The 21,027-nt window shown below is 37.6% G+C and overlaps 1 protein-coding gene across 6 annotated transcripts in view; it reads right to left on the bottom strand.

The window, feature by feature from the left end:
• Positions 1–1,815: 1,815 nt before the first annotated feature.
• EPHA7 (EPH receptor A7) overlaps positions 1,816–21,027 on the bottom strand; it is a 167,991-nt gene continuing 148,779 nt past the window's right edge. For 2 of the 6 annotated variants that reach the window (XM_027694972.1, XM_027694982.1), the window contains exons 15-17: positions 20,018–20,211; positions 18,741–18,896; positions 1,816–5,582 (exon numbers count right to left, since the gene is read on the bottom strand). In XM_027694972.1, the coding sequence (XP_027550773.1) occupies positions 5,387–5,582; positions 18,741–18,896; positions 20,018–20,211 (546 nt within the window). In that variant the 3' untranslated portion in view covers positions 1,816–5,386. Of the gene's footprint in view, positions 5,583–15,110; positions 17,572–18,740; positions 18,897–20,017; positions 20,212–21,027 lie in introns of those variants that run through there. The other 4 variants (XM_027694992.1, XM_027695000.1, XM_027695008.1 and 1 more) reach the window with 3 other exon arrangements.

Below are 21,027 nucleotides of genomic sequence, written 5' to 3'. Positions count from 1 at the left end.
AACCTCTGTCACTTTACAGATGACATAAAGTTGGGCAGGAGTGTTGATCTGCTGGAGAACAGGAAGGCTCCATAGAGGGATCTGGACAGGCTGGATCAATTGGTCAAGGCCAACTGCATGAAGTTCAACATGGTGAAGTGACAGCTCCTGCACTTGGGTCACAACAACCCCATATAGTGCTACTGGATGAGGGCAGCTAGAAAGCAGCCCAGAGGAAAAGGATCTGGGGGTGCTAGCTGACAGCCAGCTGAACATGAACAAACAGGTGGCCAAGAAAGCCAATGGCATCTCGGCTTTTATCAAAAATATTGGGACCAGAAGGATGAGGGCAGTGATTGTACCCCCGTACTCAGCACTGGAGAGGCTGCACCTCGAGTATTGTATTCAGTTCTGGCTCCCTTACAACATGAAGGACATTGAGGAGCTGAAGTGGGTCCAGAGAAAGGCAGCAAAGCTGGTTAAGAGTCTAGAGCACAATTATTACGAGGAGCAGCTGAGGGAGCTGGAATTGTTTAGCCTGGAGAAAAGGAGGCTCAGGGGAGACCTCCTGTGACAGCTAGTTCACTTTTGTCACTGGCCAGATGAGTATAGCTGTAGCTTTTGATGGAATTACTTTCATAATTACAAGAAAAAAAAGTACTACATATTTGTGATGCGGGTTTTTTTTTTGTATTGTTTTGATTTTTTTAAATATATGCAAGTGGAGGTGTGTCTAAACCAGAAATAAATAAATGCACTCTTAATTCCTTCTCTCAAATATTCAAGATACAACTCAGTTTGAGAAAAACCAAGTGTCAGTCATTGTTCACTTATGCCGTCTGCTCCTTTTCCCCACTAAGAAAGATTTCTGGTGTCTTATGAATATTTATAATTCATAGGGTCTACTCACCTGTCTACATACTCTCAGTATTCACATGAGGTCATGGCATAGTACTTGTGTAGACAGAGAATGGGTTTTGTAGAATTACTAGAATGCCATTTGGGTGAAGTTAAGATATGGGATACATAGAGTGATTGCTTTTTACACAAGCAAGTTTGTCACTGCTTTCATGAGTATTGTAACACAGACCCCAGCTTAGATCTGCACTGAAACAGAAGTGGCTAAATGCAGCTTTGAATGCTCACGCTGACGGGGTAGTTCCCTGAAGTTCACTCAGTTGTTGCCTAACCCTGAAAATTCAACGTTTACTGGGATAGAAAGAGAGGGATTGTGACCTCAGAGGTGTACTTTAATGCTAGAGCGCACTGCAGGAAATAGTGAGATAAACAAGAGGAACAGCTACTGCAGGAGAGATGCTGGAATTCCCACTTCACAGCACCTTACAGTCCCATGAATTAAGCAGTGTTGAAAAATATACCAGTATCAGTACACCATTCATTCCTTTAATTTCCACCATCTGGCTGTTTCTTCTGTTTACTCAGACTATTCCCTGCTCAACATGCCAGAGCTAGTGGAGGTTGTTGCTAAACAGTCAGGTTTTCTCTTTCAGTTTAGAGGGATGTGATTAGTCTGTGTTTATAGCTTTTGCAAGGAGGCAGGACGCCTAAGAGGCTAAAGGCATTCCTAGATGCACTTTATGGATCTAGCCCTTAGCAATTTTTCACTCTGGAGGTTGTATAACCACTCTGTCAGAACCAGGAGGCAATAAGAAGGTCTAAAGTCTACTTTAAAGGTCACCAATTTATAAAACATAAATGACAGTAGCTTGGAGTCCTTCCTCCCCCATCCTGAAAAACACAGAAATAAATTTCAGCCACCGGGCACTTAAGTGCATGCAAAGATTCCTGGACTGAGGCATGAAATTAAACAAATGATTTAAGCAAAAGTACTTTTATTAGTAGTAAAGGGAAATGTGATATCTAAGAACTCTCAGATGTGAAATTGATACAAAATGGTTTTAAAAGTTAAATCAGAGGCTGCCTGTAAAGAACTGGAAAATTATTTCACAATTTTGAATGCTCTCAGCGATGAAGGGGGGATGAAATTTGATAAAATAGAAAGAACTGAACAAGGGGAAAATAAATCTAACTATACATACACAGGCAGAGACTACAAATTAACTATTGCTTGAGAAGAAAAAAATAAGGAATTATATTAGACATCTCTCTGAAAACATCAAGTCAAGCACTCAGTGTCAAGTAAAAATGTGAAACAGGATATTTGGATGATTAGGAAAGAAACTGTAAACAAAATAGAAAACATATCTATAAATACACTGTATCGCTATATCACTGTATAAATACATCATACACTCTTATGTTGAATAATTCATGCAGCCCTGGCCACTCTACTTCAGGAGAAAGAAGGGCAAGACAGAGAGAGAAAGATTGACAGAAGCAGTAAGTAAATTCACAGGATATAGGACAAATTCAAACTATTCGTCATAGTGCACTCCCCTGATTTAGGAAGCATTTGAACTGTACATATTGGATATAGAGCCCTGAAGATGTCTGGAATTCAACAGCTGAAGGTGTCCCTAATCTGCAGGGGACAGTGGAGGCCTCACAGTCCAACAGAACTGTACCCCTACCAAGTCAAACACCTGCCAGATACATAGAGTTATGTGGACTTGAGTCGGTGTAGCTACACAAAACCAAGTGTCTTCTCGAAAAAGCTGACAGACAACAATAGGGAAGGATTGTGAGTTAAAGCATAGGCAAGATTAAAAGAAAAAATATAGGCAAAATAACCATGCTGCCCTCTATTCTCAGGATACATTATAATACTCTCTTTTTCTCTTTTTCAACCGCTTCCCATGAGGCTACTGAGGTAGCTGGTATTAAATTCCTTCCCAAATCATGCATCCGGTCTGAACTCAGAAGGTAGGTCAGACTGCAGTTTTCAGAGGTTATGCTACATTTCTTAATTGAATTTTTTTGTTTTGTTTTGTTTTTTGTTTTTTTTTTTGGTAGCAGAGGGTGGGAAGGTGCCACACAGCTGAATTCTCTCTCAGAGCCAAAAGATAGGTATACATAACCTCCAGATCTGCTATCATACCACTGGCAAAATTATGCAAAATCTGTATCTTGGCTAAATAAAATTAGTAGAAACATTAACTGTGTTTTGATATTGCTTTATGCTGAGTCTATTATTGCAAAAAGGTGTATGCAACTGAGTTAATGGTGTTCTTTCAAATATGTAAAAATTATATATAAAAAAATTCTGTATTATGGGGAGGTACTATGACATTACTTTGCAATCTCATTTTTTTAATGATATGTCAGTTGCTATAAAACTTTGAGCTACATTTGATTGAAAAATAATCTAGACAGAGCAGATTTTTGTAAAGTTGACATCATGGCTATATGATTTAAATCCAGTATTATTTTAATAACAGTGGAGAGAAATTACTGAAGTGGGCCTGATTCTTGAAGCACTGCTGAGATTGTGTTGACTCTATACCTGGTATGTTCTTTAGTAGCTGAGGTTTCTACACTGACAGAGAAGGTCTTGTAAACCTCTACTAAATGCTAAAATGGTACCCTGAGATGAGAAGAGTTTAATTAACTTAAACAAAGTTCAAATTGAAAACAATTTTTAAAAAAGTGCTTGACCATTGCTGCCATTTGAGAATCCAGTAAACCACCATTTACCAAAATCTTCAAGCAAATGATGGACAACCCAACCAGTTAAGGATTTTTGGTAATATTTCAGTTATGACTTACACTTGTCTCCTCCGCACTCAGACAAATTATTTGAATCCTATCCAGAGTCATCAAGATATTCTTAAATGAGGCCATTGTCTCTACTAGGCAATACTTATATCATTCCACTGCTAAAGAGACTAAAAATGGGAGTTATATTGATAAGGTGTCACAACAACCAACTTCATATCACTCTAGTGTACACTCAAGATGAATGACTCATGCAAAGCTGTGTTACCCTGAAGAAGAAGAAGAAGAAGAATTTATCCAGTGCTGTCCTCTAAAACTTATAAGAAAAAATATAATACACAAGTACCTATAATACCCTAAACATCAATACTTTGCAGTCAGAAGTATCAAGTGAAAAGTGTCTATATATGCCAAGGTAATAGAGTACTCCATTAACAGCAGTAGTCTCTCAACTGTCATACCAGTACATCGGCTAAGCTATAACTATGTTCCAAAACAGTTTCACTGGAGACAGAAAGATCTGAGCCTTTCCAGTGTGCTTTCTGATAAACTTTTCCAGGCAAAATGGAAGAGGTTTGAGGACGATTTAAGTGGAGAAATAATCTGCAGCAAAAAGAGTGACTTCCTGTAAGCAGATCCAGTTAAAAATTTTTCAAACAGTTGGCAAAATGCCTTTTCTCAGGGAGACACAGAAACTGGTTTTGCTCTTTGCAGACTAATAATTAGACATGTCTGATCACCAAAGCAGAGGAGAAGGAAGTGAGGAAGGGATTAGACTGGCCACATTGCAGCTTTCTTACTCCTGAAGAATTCTTATTTTGGAAATCAGAGTATTTTAAAATGTCTGACAGACTGAACATGGCAATTTCCCAGTTCCCTTCTAGAAACAACAATTTTCTAGAAAAAAAAAAGAAAATAGAACAACCAGTCCTACATAATTAAAATAATTCCCAGATGTACCAGAAATTTTCACGAAGAGTTATAAAATGTACTTCTTTTACAATAAGCAAAATTAGCCTTATATTTTTCTGTGAAAGTGAAATGATTATTTTCAGCTTTAAAAACAAACTGCTCAAGTATTTTTCTTCCCTGTTTCCACTTCTCTGTGAATGTTATAATTTCTGCTTCTTTCTGTCCTAGAATAAAAGGACATTTTAAAATGTCCTGGACTGGCTGAAGTATTATAATTTTGCTGATTATTTCTCAACAAGGCCTATTAGTAAGCAGAGGCAAAGACTCCCATTGATTTGGCTGCATGAGAATGGCTAACAGAATGAATGCTCTCTGCCTCTTGCTATCACGAGCAGCATCAGTAGGAGCAAATCTGTATCATCCCAGCTTAAACTTCTTCCCCAGCAGGATCTTTGGAAAGGATTTATTTAGCTGCTTCTCCTTCTCCTTTGCTCTTCTATATACATATTTTGTGTATAAGAGGGGAGCTAGAAAGAAGATGGGGAAGCAGGGTTATGTTAGCATGAGGAGCTTCCAGGGCAGGCTTCCAGGGCAGCTTTGCTGGCTCTTCTCTCCCTAGCAGCATCGCCATGTCCTGCTTCACCATCCTCCTGAAATCATCATGCTCTTCAGATGTGGTCTTTCCTTCTTGTCATTAGTCATAATCCTCAGTTTGTCAGGTGTGTGTTCTGGCCTCTCCCATACACCTCTGTTTACTCTTCCTTCTGTTGCCAGTCTGTTCCTCCCTTCTTCTCCATTCCTTTCCATGCTTCTTTTCTACATTTCCATTCTCTAATCCCAACTACAGTCCTTATGCGCTTTAAAAAAATGCCTCATAGCGTTCACTGTGCCTCCAAACCAATCTCATGATCTTATGGTTATAACTCTTGTTTTGCTTCCCCTTTCTGCTTCCTTTGTCTCCTGCCATTATGTCATTTCTATTCAGGCTGTCATCTCTTCTGGAAAGGGATTTTTCTTGTTCTCTGTTTTGCAAAGCACCTGGCATGTTTTTGATTCTGTCAAACAAATAATAACAACAGATATGAAATTTGCAGTGCAGCAGAATCCTGATATCAGGAAGTAATAGAGGCAAATTACACTATCATTTTCATTGCCATGTATATACCACTACTTAATAAAAATTCTCATTGACTGGGTAGGTAAAAACATCAATAAACTAAAAAATTCCCAAGCAAACACCTCTAACATGAAGGAAATGTGGTTGTGTTTCATGTTGGATCTCAATGAGCCACAGGGTTATAGTTGACAATTTCAGTATTGGAAACAAAGGAAATAAATGAATGAGGTGCAGTTTTTCAGATGGGTATTAGGGTATAAAATTAAGTACTGAGAGAAGATGTAGATAACTGTTTAAAACATAGAAACAGGACAAAGGTGGAATGGGTGTGGTCAATTTAACCTCTGCTTCATTAAAAAAGCATACACAAGGTAGGTACATTCTAGCATGTAAGCTAATAAAGTAGACTCTCCTTTAGCCTAACTGATGCTATCAGAAGCTCTAATTATTGCTGAAGAATCTCGTAAAACATTTTAACTGACTGTCTCAGTCATTATGTATTAGGCAACTGAAGATAATGCTTGTTACTTCTGTTGCCAAAAAAGAAAATACCAACACCTCCTTTCCCCCCCCCAAAAAGAAACAACAAAAAAACCCCCAGAGCTTAAAAAAGAACAGGAAAGAATAAGATGTGGATTTTACCATATGTTTAGTGACAGGCTAGTCATATGAAATGTCTAAACGATATAGCTTTATCACTAATGGATGTAGGCCAGGACTGAATGGAAATTATTTTACACATGGATAGCAATCTCTTAACGAAATTATTTGAAAATTCCTCAGAGAAAAACAATTTATTATAGACATTGAGACAAGCCAATGTAACACTAATACTCAAGAAAAACAAACTAGCAGAGGAATGTCCTCCTGCCATACCAACCAGTATTCTTACAGTTGATTCCAAAGTATTATCTGTCATTCCAGCACATGGATTAGATTATTTAACAGTGTGAATCAAAGAGAAGATACTCATTCAAGAGAAGAGTGTTATTAATACATCATAGCATGCCATACATCCCTGTCACCTAACTGGACAAAATGGGAGCAGATGTCTTATAATAAACTGAGAAGAGGATCTGACATAATTAATAGCCATAATATCTGAGGCTTAGCAAACAAAAAGAGCTAGAGGAAGCAATCTGATGGAGGGACAGAATGTTTTTTTCTGTCTCTAGTAAAGTGTCCTAGGAACTAATTTTACATGAAGGGAAGGTATTAACTAAGCTAAATCTCGTTTCTATTAGTTTTTTTGGACCTGCCCTTTGAAGTCCTCATAATGCATGGAATGCGTGAGAAAAGAATTTAGCAAAAAGGAACTCTGAGGACAAATCCTTTCCAAAAGGAAGAATTTTTGACTCTGATAGGATCTTTTTACTATTTTGAAGACAAGAAAGCCTCTGAATTAGTAAAAATGATTGACATGAATTTATTAAAAGTTAAAGGCAAATGGTAGAAAAATGGCATTTAGGTGCATAGGTATTTAAAACCTCAGGTTACATTTATATTGGCTCTATCTCTACTGACATTTTTTTGGTCAGCACCAGGAAGAAGGTCTCCAGATCAAGAGATTCATGAGGCAATTTACAGTGCCCTGGACTGTGGCATAGCTTTACTCTGGGCTGCACCTAGTTCTCACTGCCCAAGTACTAGTTTCACCTGAGCAGAGCCCATGTACAAGCTAACTAGTATGAAATATCAACAAATGAGAGATGATGATCCCTGTGCAACACATGGCAAATCAATATGATAGTTTCCTTGCATCTGTATGACCTAGCTATTCATTATCATAATGCTAAATTTCTATCTAGCCTGATGACCAGTGTCGTTCCAGACCTGAACTAGTCTATCTCCCTGGAAAGAGACAGAAACCTAAAATTGTTTGGAGAAGCTGAAGTCCAGTCAAAGATGAGGCAGGGATAGGATTTCAGTTCTTGGCTGCTATATCTGTGTGGTTGGATTTAGTACTTATGTATGCAGTGTCTGATACATGCCAAGGCATTCTCTGCAATCAATAATGGAAGAAAACTAGCACATGCAAAAGTTACTGCCCACACTGTAACTTCCACAGAAAGGAAACCTCATGAGAGCTACCTCTCAGTATCATGGGTAAGCCATCATGCATGCCAAAAATCTGGATGTCTCAGGGATTCACAGCCCCAAACCTCCCCTGAAAGTAGACGCCTAAATTTATCCTTTCAACAGGAGACACACGTAAAAGAAGGATCAAAGAGATCACACGTATTCTAATAGTTGAGCAGTGGCAGAATGATATGTGAAAGCATGATGCCTGCAGATGGAGACATTAGCTCTTCTGGGACAGGACAGGCCACTCAATGTCTTCCAAGAAAAAACTCCATTTTACTCAGAACAACAGTCTCCTCATTCCCACAGAAGTGTCATCAACATGATTTTCAGAGTAAGAGGGAGAGGATTTCTGAAAGGGAAAGGTGCTTCAGGAATGGAAGGGATTGTACAGTGAAGGAAGGAATTTCAGACATAATTTTGGATTAGGCTTAGTCTAACCAACCTTTTCCCAGGCAAGCAGCTACAGTTCAAAATGTTGGGCAATACATGAATACGAAAATATGAGTCTCTCCCTTTCTACACAGAAGTGGAAAGTCCTTAAAGATTGGTCTTTTTGTAATACCTTTCCACAGCCCAGTGCTGTAGAGTCTAGCATTTATGCTAGACAAGGAGAGAGAGTGAGCTCATAACAGCTGGATGTCACCTCCGTGAGGTATCTCCATACTTTCAACAAATGGCTTCTACCAATTTACACCAAATTCTACCAATTTACACCAAATTCACCTGCTTACTAATGCCACCGACCTTAGCTAACAAGGACTTCCATCACCAAAAGGCTTTAAATATAAAAATAATGGAAACAACACAATAGAATTTATGGTCTAAGTACTGCCAAATATAATCTACTGTCTTGCAAAAGTATGTTGCAATGGTTCAATGACAGACTTGTAGATACATAAGTCTATGCAAAGATGTCTGGCTTCTGTTTCTCTGGTATCTAAAGTGAAGCTCTGTTAATTTAGACTGAAAATTCAACCTTAAGTATCATTCAACCACTTGTAAAAGCATTATGAAATACGTAATATCCTTTTCTTTTGGATTTTAAATTTAAATAATTTGGCAGCATCTGATGTTAAAAAAAAAAGATAAATTCAGCTTTACGCAATCCTTTTTCAAATATATAAGTGTAAAAATGGTATTACCTACTTTGAAGGATTACTTTATAAGGATTTTTTTTCCTCTTCAATAATTAGCAAGACACTTTGCTATACTGAAGGCAGGTAATATTCCTAAGGTATATCTTCATGCTTTTTCAGCAAATAATTCAGAAGCACATGATACAGGTAAAGCATTAATTTCCATACAGTTTGCAATAATCCAGATATATTAATTTCGGAAAATCCATAAGAAATAGGTTTATAATAGTATAAAAGAATGAGAAGAGACTTCCCTCCCACTCATTATTAAATCACAAAGGATAACTATTTTCTCCCACTGGCCCGAAATAGTATCTTCACCAGATGTTTTGTTTTCTGCCATTCAGCTCTCCCTTAGATTGTACTGCCAATAGAAACATTTTGATATTATTTTAAACACACTCCATTAGCTTGTATCATTGGTGTAACTGGGCAGTTCATGTAAGCCTGACATTCAGCTTTTCTGTATTACAACTCCTCCACTCACCCCCCAGTAAACACACTTTCTTTGTTTGTTTTGATTTGTTTTGACCAATACTAATGACTTCTTTCTTAAGAATGCAGATCTCCCTGACTTGTAGCTGGTTGTAGATAGACATTGCATTTGTTGTTGCTGGGGTACTAAATGTTCCTTCCTCACTGTCATCTTCTATTTAACCCCCAGTGAAGCATGGGTGCTGCTTAGGTAAGTGCAGCTGGAGAGAAATTAAAGTAGAGCATAGCACTGAAAATAGTTTCCTACCTCATGGAGGTGGAAATATCCCTCAAAGGCAGCTCTGCACAAGGAAACAAACATGGACAACTGCAGAGGGAATTTGGTGTTGGGATACTCAAGTAACTACTGCAAGAAGGGTACTATCTGGGAGACACCCTATTGTTAGGCAAGCACGTTCATGGGATAGAAGGTAGTTTGTGGCTCAGATTTGCAACAAACGGCACACAGTCTGATTGGGATGCTTTTGCCAGCAAGTAGAAAGCATAAAAGAGGATTCATCTTTTGCAGAAATTTAGGTAATGTAGGCATTGAGGCAATTATTTCTCTTGAAAAGAGCACTACAAAGAAATGCCTGAAAGGTACTTCTATTTTCTTCCCTGCCCCCATTCCTTCTACTGGCAGTGGATGAACTGAAGTGTAGGGAAGATATATAATAAAGTGCAGAGTTTCTCTCCACAATAGCAATCAAGTGCTTGTCCACAGTATGGAGGCCCAATAATATTAAAGGAAATCTTCATTAGTAACACCTTTCAGTACCTTGCTGGCCCAACTTCTTCCTGGAGACACATTGGACTGGATTTGAATCTAACACTGTCTTTTCTCCAGCAGTCCTTGAGGATACAAACACTGGCTACTGAGGAAGGAGACACTGCTATTTTGTACAGACTACTAGAAGGGAGGACTTATGGGCTACTTTAGTAAACAAACCAGAAGAGAGACCTGGTATGAAATGGAGGGCAAGAGCTCTGCAACTCTTTCTGAACAAAGTCCTAATCACCCAATCACTTTAAAAACGCCATTTTTGAGTAGCTTTTGGGAGCCATCTGGATAATTTTACTAAGTTTATTTCAGGTAAATCAGATTTCTCATGCAAGTTACTACGTAAAACATCAGGGGGACAGAACATTTAATTTATGACTATGACTGAAAAGAACACCCTGGAGAGAACCAATCTGAGATTCCTGCACCTTCTTGCTCTTAAGCTATACATGTATTCTTAGCATAGGCTGTTTGTTCCCTGAGAAAAGGAAACTGAAACATGTTTTCCAGCAGACATCTTAAAAATGGATGTGCAACCCTTCAGGAAGCTAGTGGAAGCTGGCACAGTAGCACAGATTGAAGGACAGTCAAGAAATTGCCTGAGTAATATTTCTACATACATGAAATGAGAGGGATCAATGTGGATACATTCTATCAATTATTCAGTCTAGCCTCTTGCAAACCAGATTTGAATGTACTAGTAAAAATAATTAATGATTTTTCTTCCTCATGCAATGCTGTCTTTGGATCAGGAAGTTTGTTTCTTAGTGTAAAATTATGGTCTTATTGGTCATGTTGGAAGAGATCACAGTGGGTCATCTGGTCCAACCTCCCTGCTCAAGGAGGGTCATCCCAGAGCACAGTGCATCCAGGCAGCATCACCAGTGAGGGAGACTCCACAACCTCTCTGGACAATATAATCAGATTATAATTTCTACTGTATTTGATAGAACTTACAGATTCCTCAGAATTCCTTCTGTTTTGTTTCAGCACAAAAGAGGAAAGCTTTAGTTATGGATTTGATGCTATAATGTCTCCAGTTTATAAATGACTTGACATACACAGAGTCGTAGAACTCTAATACCAATAGCACAGGTATGGCTTAAGCACTGTGTGTGTTTTTCAGTGTTAGCCATGTTATGATTCATCAGATGACCTCCAAGTTGTAGTCTTTCATTATCAATTATTATTAGCAACAAGGCTCTACAATTGGTTATTTAGCTCAATTAAATGCAGAAGCCTTGGTCCGTGGATGAATAGATTTTCTGTTCCTGATTTAGCTCTTCTGGCACCAGGAATTATGTCTTGTTTTGTCCAAGATTCACTTGGCTGGCTACACAGGTTTCGCCTGGCTGTATTACATCTTTTTTCATAGTCTATCAAGACACCAACTATTTTTTGACTCGTGCTTCTTTTTTGGTCGCTCTAATGAGACATTAATTTCATCCAATTTGTATGGTATAAATGCTAAAATCTGCTATCATTATCCAAGACTTAAAGAGAGCTACTCTAAAATCTTCTGAGAATAAATATCATCAGAGTTCATGTTTTATTTTCAGGCTTTTATTGTAAATTTCTCCTTTCATGTCTTGATTTCAAGTCTGCTTGAATGAGCTATGTATTACCAGTTGCTTTCCCATCTTTCTCAATTTAGTCTCTTTGACAAATTCCAATCTGGCCTGAGGAAAAAATCACAGTACTGAAACCATGCCACATTAGATTATTAGGTATGTTATATTAACAGTGTCTCTTTACTTAAAAAATCTTGACACTCCTTAGCTCCCCTGCCAGCAACGTCTTGCAGACCCCTACAACTTAAATTCACACATTCTGAATGGCTTTACGCCTTTCTTTCCATTCCCTCCCACCTCCTGACTTCTCATCAGGCACAAAAGCAAGGCTTTTCCTCTTTAACTTCTCACCTTTCATAATCTTGCTGAATGTAACCTACAGGGTCTGTACAGCATAAAAATTCCACATCACTCCTTTCACTTTCAAACTACCTAACCTTTATCCACCCTGCAAGTGCTCTGAGAATTTCATGGCTGTTACACTAAATTCATCCCTTAGCCTGTCCCAACAGGTTTGACTCTAAATGCATGTTAATTATTCTAATGTAAAAACCTCACAAAACCAAATCCAGAGAGGAAAAACTCCCACAAACGTACCTTACATTCTGCCACTACTCTTTTTTTTTTCAGAATATTGCAGATTTTATGCCTGTGGTTTAATCTCTCATATTTTTAAAAATCCCTATATGGAATGTGTTGCAAAAATGGTGAGCCCAGTCATCCTCTCTGTTTCACAAGGTCAGGTTTTTCTTTCTTTTTAATTTTTTCTTTCCCAACTGCTGTATTCCCTCCTCCCTCCCCCATTCCTCTCCAATCCTTTTTGCAGGAACTTCAATTGCAGAATTGCCTTTTGCCAAGTAAATAGAAGGCTACACTATGCAAACAATAAGGATCTCTGTTTAAAAGTAATTGTCAGCTGCATTTGACAACCCTTAAGGGAATATGAGAGAAAATATAGGCTGCTGCCTAGAATTTCTTGTTTTACTAGAAATTTGTTTGAGACTAAGACTTTTGAGTTAGTAGTCTTGCAAATCTCAAACCTACCATCTGCACGTCCATTACAAGTTAGTGAGGGAAAAAAATTGCCTGTTTCCACATATCAGTTAATTAATCAGAAGTACAATTCTAACAGGTCCCGAATATGCAGAAACCCTGCTGTGACAGTTGCTCAGCATATCATAGCACCAACTGTCTGAATACCCCTGCAGCACCTGCTGCCAAGAAGACTCTTGGGCAAGAATTTGTATTGTACTTTTCTTAAACAGGGCTCGTCATTCTGTATGGGAGCTGCTCTCTTCCACAAGCATCTCAAATGTCACTTGTTTAAAACAAAATAAATAAGACAAACCAACCAACAATCAAACCCCACCAAAGACCAAATCATGAGCACATCAGATTTTAACCACAGGCAGAGAGGTAACGCATTAAGAATGTATTAACTCTAACATGTCACATGTATACTTTTTAAAAGTGAAATGACCATTTTTTGGCTGATTTGCCCTTCACTCCTTTCACACCAGCCAGTGGACTGCTTCATGCCATTAATGGGCAACAGAATGCCGGCTGAACCTGCCCCTGTGGCAGGGTGTCTCCACATTGCCTGGCATTATGGCTGTAGTGACATGAGCACCGTCTCAGTAGCAACCCAAAAGTCACAGAATTTAAATAATTCTCAAAATTGCTATATATGAATTATTTAGAAAGTTAAGGACGAATTATTATTATTTTTTATTTCAACTACTAACCAATAAATGTAAAAAAATACCAACAACAAACCAAAAATAAACCCCTTCATCCCGCACATTAAAGCAATAGTTATTGTAACATTCAAAACAGTGGAAACTATTCATTGTATATTACTATTAGTGGAGAAAAGCAAATTTAATTTAAAATCATTTTTTCAAACTCCCTCAGTGGATGCCAGGTAATTCAAGCTTGAACAAATATAAAAAACTCATTTTAAATGGAGAATAATACAGACAGAGCTCAATTATTGAGATATTACGGGCAACATTCAATTTGAGATACATTTAAGCATCTTTGCCTCCTGGAGATTTTTACATGACAAGGCTTTAGATAAACACAGTTTTGCAAACAGCAGCTATCATATCTGATCACATAACCTCTGGACTAAAGCAGTATGTCAGCAAATACTTCTGATTCTTTAAAATATTAAATAACTGTAATTTACTAGGCAGGTCTTCCTCAGAATAATCACAAAATTTTCAAGAATTGATATCCATATACAAAAAGCATTTAGATGACCTGTTACAAATCTCTGAATAAAAAAAAAAAAATCACCTCTCTCTGTGACAAAGCCCAGTTTAAATACATTCTCGGATATACCAGTGGTGGAGGAGCTGCCTTTCTATGACACTCAGCTTGCAAGGGAAATTGTAGCAGCCAAGGACATATAGTGTAGGAATCACTTTACCTAACTTTAACTATATAGATATTAGACACCTAATTTAAGCTAATCATCTGGATTCCCTCTACAGTTAATGGAGATAAGCATTCCCAGAGGGAGATTCATCCTGCTTTTTTTTAGGCATCTCTCTTCTAGATGCTTGTAGGTGATAAAGACAAGAAGGAACAGCCTCACTGACAGCCTGATAATCTGTCGTTAGCAATGCACAATTTCCAAACGCAATGAAATGAAGCCAGAACTGAGATAACTTTTTTTTTTCATCATTTATCCTTTAATTATCCCCCTGACCCAATTTTTTCTTCCATTCCTCCCATGAACATCAACTTCCTCTGGCACTTTATTTTTCTTACCCTGGACTGTGTTTTCCTGGAACCTGGGGAACTGCAACCAATGTGAATATGTTGCTGCTCTACCAGCTACAAATCCATTTATGCATGCATGTGCTTTAAATTGTTGTAATGTTCCAAACATATAGATAAATTATCTGATTGATTGCGATTGATCGCGATTGTGCTTTCTGGGTCTACTCTACCACTTTCAAATGTGTAAAAATCTGTGGCAACATTAAGGCAGTCAAGGTATATAGATGAATGCTAAAATACATTTCCTATTCAAAGAAGATGGCTTAAATCAAACAAGGAAAATTAAGGAAGAAACACCATTAGGGCTCTCACTTGTACATGTGTGAGCCCAAGTCACCACACATGCTTTGAGGTCTCTGTGCTTCAGAATATTGAACAAGTTCTAAAGGTGAAGCCTGTCCTCAATTCTTTTGCATTTAGGGTTTGTAGGTTCTCAGCAATACCAGCATTGCCGCACCGCACCTTTAATCACCAAGCCCTTAGAAACAGTAGCCGAGATTTATAAGGAAGCAGGTGTCTGAACTTAAGACTCCTAAATTCTTAGCTGGGTGCCTAGAGCAGCAGCAAAACCGACATGCACCCTGCGCAGTTGCCCACAGATGCTCACCCCAGTAGTGAGGCACTTATCATTTGTTAAAACACAAAATGGATGTTTATTAGTTGTGTTCCAATGGCTACTTGAAGCGCCTTGGCCAAGTGCTTGCGTGCACTAATTTCAATATTGGGCATGCAGTCTACTCTGCATCTTACTTCTACAGCATTTCTAGAAAATTAATTTTAATAGTTAAAAAACCATCTTGAGCTGCATACATGAAAATAACTCCATTTCTACTGAATGACAGTCTAATATGAAATAAGAATAGTCACCTTTTTTCTTACTCTGCCCAAACCCAGGCAATAAATTAGGCTTCTCAGCATGACTGTAAAGTGCTGTGAATTGTATAAACAATCATATATGGACACTGAAAAATAACCCTTATGCACATTGCATTATAGTTCCAAAAATATATTTACAGTCTATTACAAAGATTACAAATGGAAGTGTCTATGTAACGGGATTACGTTTGTTAAAAGCTTTTTACAGATTTTCTTCAACAAAGGCGGGGGGGACAAAAAATTAGTATAACCAAACTGATTTTTCTAATCAATCAAATAAATAAAATGACAAATATAACACTGTACAGTGATCTAAAAAGGGGGAGAAAAAAGGAGGGGGAAAATGATGCATTTAAGTTTTTGATAACTATCTTTGGTCCTAAATGTGGGAAAACACATTATGTAGCACTGAATATACATGTTTGTTTGTGATGCTCTGCAAGTAAAATAGAAAAATATAGTGCATTTTCAATGTAGTCAGAGCTCACTACACATAAATGTGTGTACAAAACAAGACAGTATAAATAAAATTTACAAGTTTTACAAAGGAACATTTACAAGGTTTTTCTTTTATTTTTATTTTTTTTGTGTGGATGCCCACATTATCAAACCAGACCAATTTATGACTGATCCCTGGGATCTTTCTCTATCAAAATCAATAGAAGCAGCCCAATTCTCTTTGGAAGTACAGCATTTCATTGCTGGGGTAGTTCACAATTTTCAGATTTTTTTTTTAAAGCATTTCTCTCCAGTTCATATACATTCTTGCAATACTCATAAATTCATAAATATTCATTATTGCTTACGGTAATTAAATATTTTAATCAAACAAAATTCATATATAAGTAAATGGTGTAAAAACATATTCCATTGAGCAACAACCCTTGCATCTCTGTTCCTGATGAATGACTGTTGTGTCATACGCATGTTCATTCAGAGCAGCAAAAGCTTGTTAAAAAATTGAAAATTTTGAACTGCCCCTTGTCTCATGCTCTAAAGTTCTCATATGCCCTTATTCTGACAGCTGGACTGCATACGGCTTAAACTCACAGAAAATATACACCAGCTATTTCTCTCGATTTGCTAATGCGGAGTACTGAAAAAAAATGTGATGCACTCAGATTAAATGGTTTAGGTAACGCTGGAGAACTGCACCTGTGTTCTGAGACACTCCTACAATCACTTGTCCATTCAATGAAGTGTCTCAGCAGGTTTACAGTTGTAGACCTACATCTTAGAATATATCTCAGTTTAACTCTAGCCCATTAAAATCATCTTGCAAACAATTTGCTAAAAGTGCCTAGAACTACTTAGGGGTCATTATTGCTTTTCTTTTTCTTTACTTTTTTTTTTCTCTTTTATTTTCTTTTAAAAGATAGTATATGTGTAACCTTAAAAAATTCTTTAAAAAATATCAGAGCTCTTGGCAACTTGCATTTTCCTGACTCCCTGCCAATTAGCTAGCCATGTCAATACGGTGCTGATTTAACAAAAGTAAATGGCACAAAAGGATACCAAAGTTTGGATAGATATACATTGCTTGGTCATGCTTCTTGAATCTCTAGGAACTCAAATAATCCTTCAGAGGTACCCAGTGTAGTAATGTGTCATAGAATTAGCACTAAAAAGGTCCAAAGATATAAACATCATACTAAAAGAAAGTCTTTATGAAGAATAAACACAAATGATTAAAAAAAGATTCAGAAATCACAGATTTAAGGAAAATATTTTGTTGAATTCAACAATAATATCATGATTTTATCTGACAAATATATTCTTTTTTAAATTTTTATGTACATTTAAAAAGTCTATTAGATAAAAAGGAGGTTAGAGAGCTCAAGGTGTTTGTATGTTTATTCAGGTAGTACTTTGTTTATTGTCACTGCTGTTTTCCTTGCCACCACTGGTGGATCCTAATTCCCTTTTCATAAATTCTGGTGGCACTTAGGAGTTCAAGTCTGTAGGTGCTTCTTGTAGCTCTTCTATTCACTGCAGGAAGGACCCAGGAAATCAAGTGTCTTCTAGCAGCACTTCATATATACTGAAGGCCAGTGCTGTTCTCTCAGTCTGTCACCTCCCTCATAAGGGAGAAATGTCTATCACACTTGGATGCCAGTGCCGTGTAAATGTAGCATTTGTGCTCTCATAGTCTGAATGCTGCTCATGATTTTCTTTTGATGACCAACCAACGTGATCCCTAAACTCATCACATCCCTGGGGAAGATAAATGCGTACATTGTTAATTTTTCAACTTAGACTGCTATTGTATGGTATTCAACTGTGAGTCAAAGCTATGTAGTGGTCTGGGCTACAGGTGTCTGACATGGTAGCTATGCTGGAACCTCAGCTCAGCACTGTGAAGTTCAGATAGACGCTGGTCAACCTCTCAGCCAGGAGTGCAATTACATGGCAAGTGTCACGTAATTACACTGCCTGTCTCCACTTCTGAGAAGGAGGTCAGTATGTTTTGCATTATGATATTCTTTCATTGTGGCTTTTAAGGACACCTGAAGATAAAGGCACTTCTGTTGTAAAATATTTTGGGTGGCTTTCAGGACAATGTATAAATACAAGATTTTGGGGATCATATTCTGTTTCCTAAAGAGATGCCTAGAGAAAGCCTTTGCATATTGACCCATACCCATCATGCAAATAATAAAGTAGCTGGTTAAACTCCACCGCTACTAGCGCTAGAAGCTTGTGGGCTCTGATGACAGTTCACAAGCTATAGGCTGAGATCCCTAGTGACACCAAGCAGATAAGAATAGGGTTGCAAACTTGAGAATTATTGGTTACAAACTTGTTTAGAAAACCCCTGCTCTCTGTAGAAGGAATTACATATGTTTGGCAACCACAAGGTCAGTTGCCAAGAAAGTTGTTTGCAAGGTGCCAAGAAGACCTGTTTAAGATGGTAGTACTGATACAGGCCATGCTTGCCTTCAGAAAATTGTTTTGCTTCTACAGACTTGATGCAAATTCCTTTCTTGCAGGACACAGACAGCCCCCAGCCAATCAGAAGAAAATTCCACATCTTCCTACTACACATCTGGAAAACGGTACCAATTAGATAGTAGAGGCAAAGGGGTTACTTTCCTACACATATATATACTTTGAAATGGGTCACATTCTCTCTCAAATTCTAGTCCCTCAGTGTTACTTCAATTGTTTTGAAAAGCACAGAAACATGTGATGCCACACAGAGGTAGCAGGGTATTTGCTCTTTCATGAGATGCTCTAGTATAACATCGTCAGCTGCTAAAATTGCTGGTTTGACCCCAAGTACCATGTTTGTACTCAGGGTAAAGTTTTGGAGTTGGACATTGTTTATTATTTTACCTAGAAATTCCCTAAATGCAAGTTAAACATGCCCAGTACTAACTTACTCAATAGTCATCCTGGCAACTGATTCAAGAGAGTTGTAGCCTGCTGCTGTGAAATTATCCTTATATCTTTCCATCTTAATAGCTTGTAACCATTCGCCTACGGAGCAGAAAGTGGTAAAATCGGGAGTGTTCTGGTCCAGAAGAGGGCTAATTGGTCTACGGAGAAGGAAAAAGGAAAGTAAGTTGTTTCCAAAGAGAGTAAAACATCAGGGAGTATTTAGCAAGGTGAGAGTCAAATAAGTTTGGGGTATTAAAACTGTCAAGAGTAGAAAGTAATAGGCCTTTATACACAGTTTAGATTATTCTTTGAATAGCTCTTGGCTACTCTGTAGCTCACAATATGTACTTCCTAAGCTTATTCACGTAAAAGATGAAAGGTCAGAATGAGCAAAATCAGACTAATGGACTACTGTTATCAACAGAAAATCAACCTTATCACCTAGCATGACAGCTACAACTAAGTTGCAGAGTAAAATAAAGATGCTATTCTTTTATGCATCTTAGAAAATATAGCAGTAGCTATTCCCATTATTCAACTGGATGGGACAAAACAAAGACAAGGAAAGAGCAGAGACATAAAGTAAGTTGTTTAAGGTCACATAGCAAATCAGTCAGTAGAAGAATCAGGAGCAGAACACAGGTCAGTTGATTCCCTAATGCAGTGATCTAACTAACAGATCAAAAGATTATAATGATTAAATAATTCACCTGAAATTTATGAAGAAGCCATTAAAAACTACACCATGAAATACAATGAGATGTGATCACTGAAAGGAGTTAAAGCCAGAAAATGAAAGATAAAAATCTAGAGTGTAGCATGTCAAAGTACATTGGCCAAGCATGAGTATTGTTAATTACTTTTTCTACCGTAGCAGTTCCTAGGGCAAGGGATGCATCACATAAAACTACAATAGACAACGATCCTTGCCCTCCAGACTTTACAATTTTAAGAAACAAGGAAAACAAAGACTGCTAGTGGTAAGAGTGTGGAAAGAGTGATGAGTAGGTAGTACTTTACAGAGAAATGTGTTAGTTCCATGATATTTACTTTATTTTGGTTGGCTTTTTTGTTTTCTTTTTTTAAGAAAGTCCTTTTTGGCTTTGTTCAGCATGGTAAAAAAGAAGGGCAAATGAAGGAAGGGAAGAACAGGGAACAGAAAGAAGGAGGAACTGAGAGACAGATGAAATAAGTGTGAACTGGAACTAGCCACCAAGCAGAACATCGAGAACCTAGCCACATGCACCATCATAAGAACACACACTAAAGCTTTTCTTACCTGCTACAGGTTCCCAGTGGGGTTTTCAAGCTGTTTGGATTTCTAATCATTTTGTCCAGAATACCAACTATCTGCTCAAACTTTGGCCTTTCGCCACGTTCCTTCTGCCAACAATCTAGCATCAGCTGGTGCAGTCCTGCTGGGCAATCCATGGGTGCTGGCAAACGATAGCCTTCTTCGATTGCTTTTATAACCTAGTAGCCAACATAGTTAATTATTTTTCATCAAGAGTAATTTAAAGAATACATACTGCTACCCAGTTCAAAAAATATACAAATAAAATAAAATAAAATAAAAAATCAATAAACTAAAATTTGCCATCAGCATTACAAAAATATGAGTCTATTGTTTTGACACTAGCCTTCAGGTTTTCAAGTAATTTCCCCAACTTTATCTTTGGGCTTATGAAGCATATTGTTCTATATGTGCAGAACATAGCTAAATTAACTAGACAAGTGAGTAGCGGGGAACAACAATTAAATTCACCGAGGGAGTAACAGATAGAACGATAAATGGAGTTATTTCAGAAAGCATTATTACTTGCCCCAAGGCTTTTATGAAAGAGCGTGAGGTAGAAGCAACTGACTTTTAAATGGATAGAGATCTGTGCACGCACATATAAAATACAAAAAGCCTGAGGGTATTATAAAAGCATCCAAGAATAATGTTTAGCAGATAGAAATTGGTAGGGACAAAAGTTATATTCTATGTCTAGCCATGTTATATTAATGATAAAGAAGCAGAAGTGTGCTGTGTGAGAGAGAAAGACCTGGGTGAATGGTATTTTAATATATCACAGAAAGTTAGATTTAATAAGAGATGTTGCTAGATGATGATATGATCGAAGGAGAGCATATATGTCTAAACCAAGAATTACATCCACCTGTTGACTTCCTTAGCCAAGTCCATTTGGATTTAAGTAAAAAATAAAAATGGATAAAGTAAAATCATAGCAAACTGCTGTAAACCTTGAGGGCAGAATAAGAAAGCACATCAGGAAGCAAGGCAGA

Source organism: Neopelma chrysocephalum, unplaced genomic scaffold (assembly GCF_003984885.1).
Source record: "Neopelma chrysocephalum unplaced genomic scaffold, ASM398488v2 Primary Assembly neopelma1_23b, whole genome shotgun sequence".
In the NCBI taxonomy this organism is placed as follows: Eukaryota; Metazoa; Chordata; class Aves; order Passeriformes; family Pipridae; genus Neopelma; species Neopelma chrysocephalum.
This window is presented reverse-complemented; position numbering and strand designations above follow the sequence as displayed.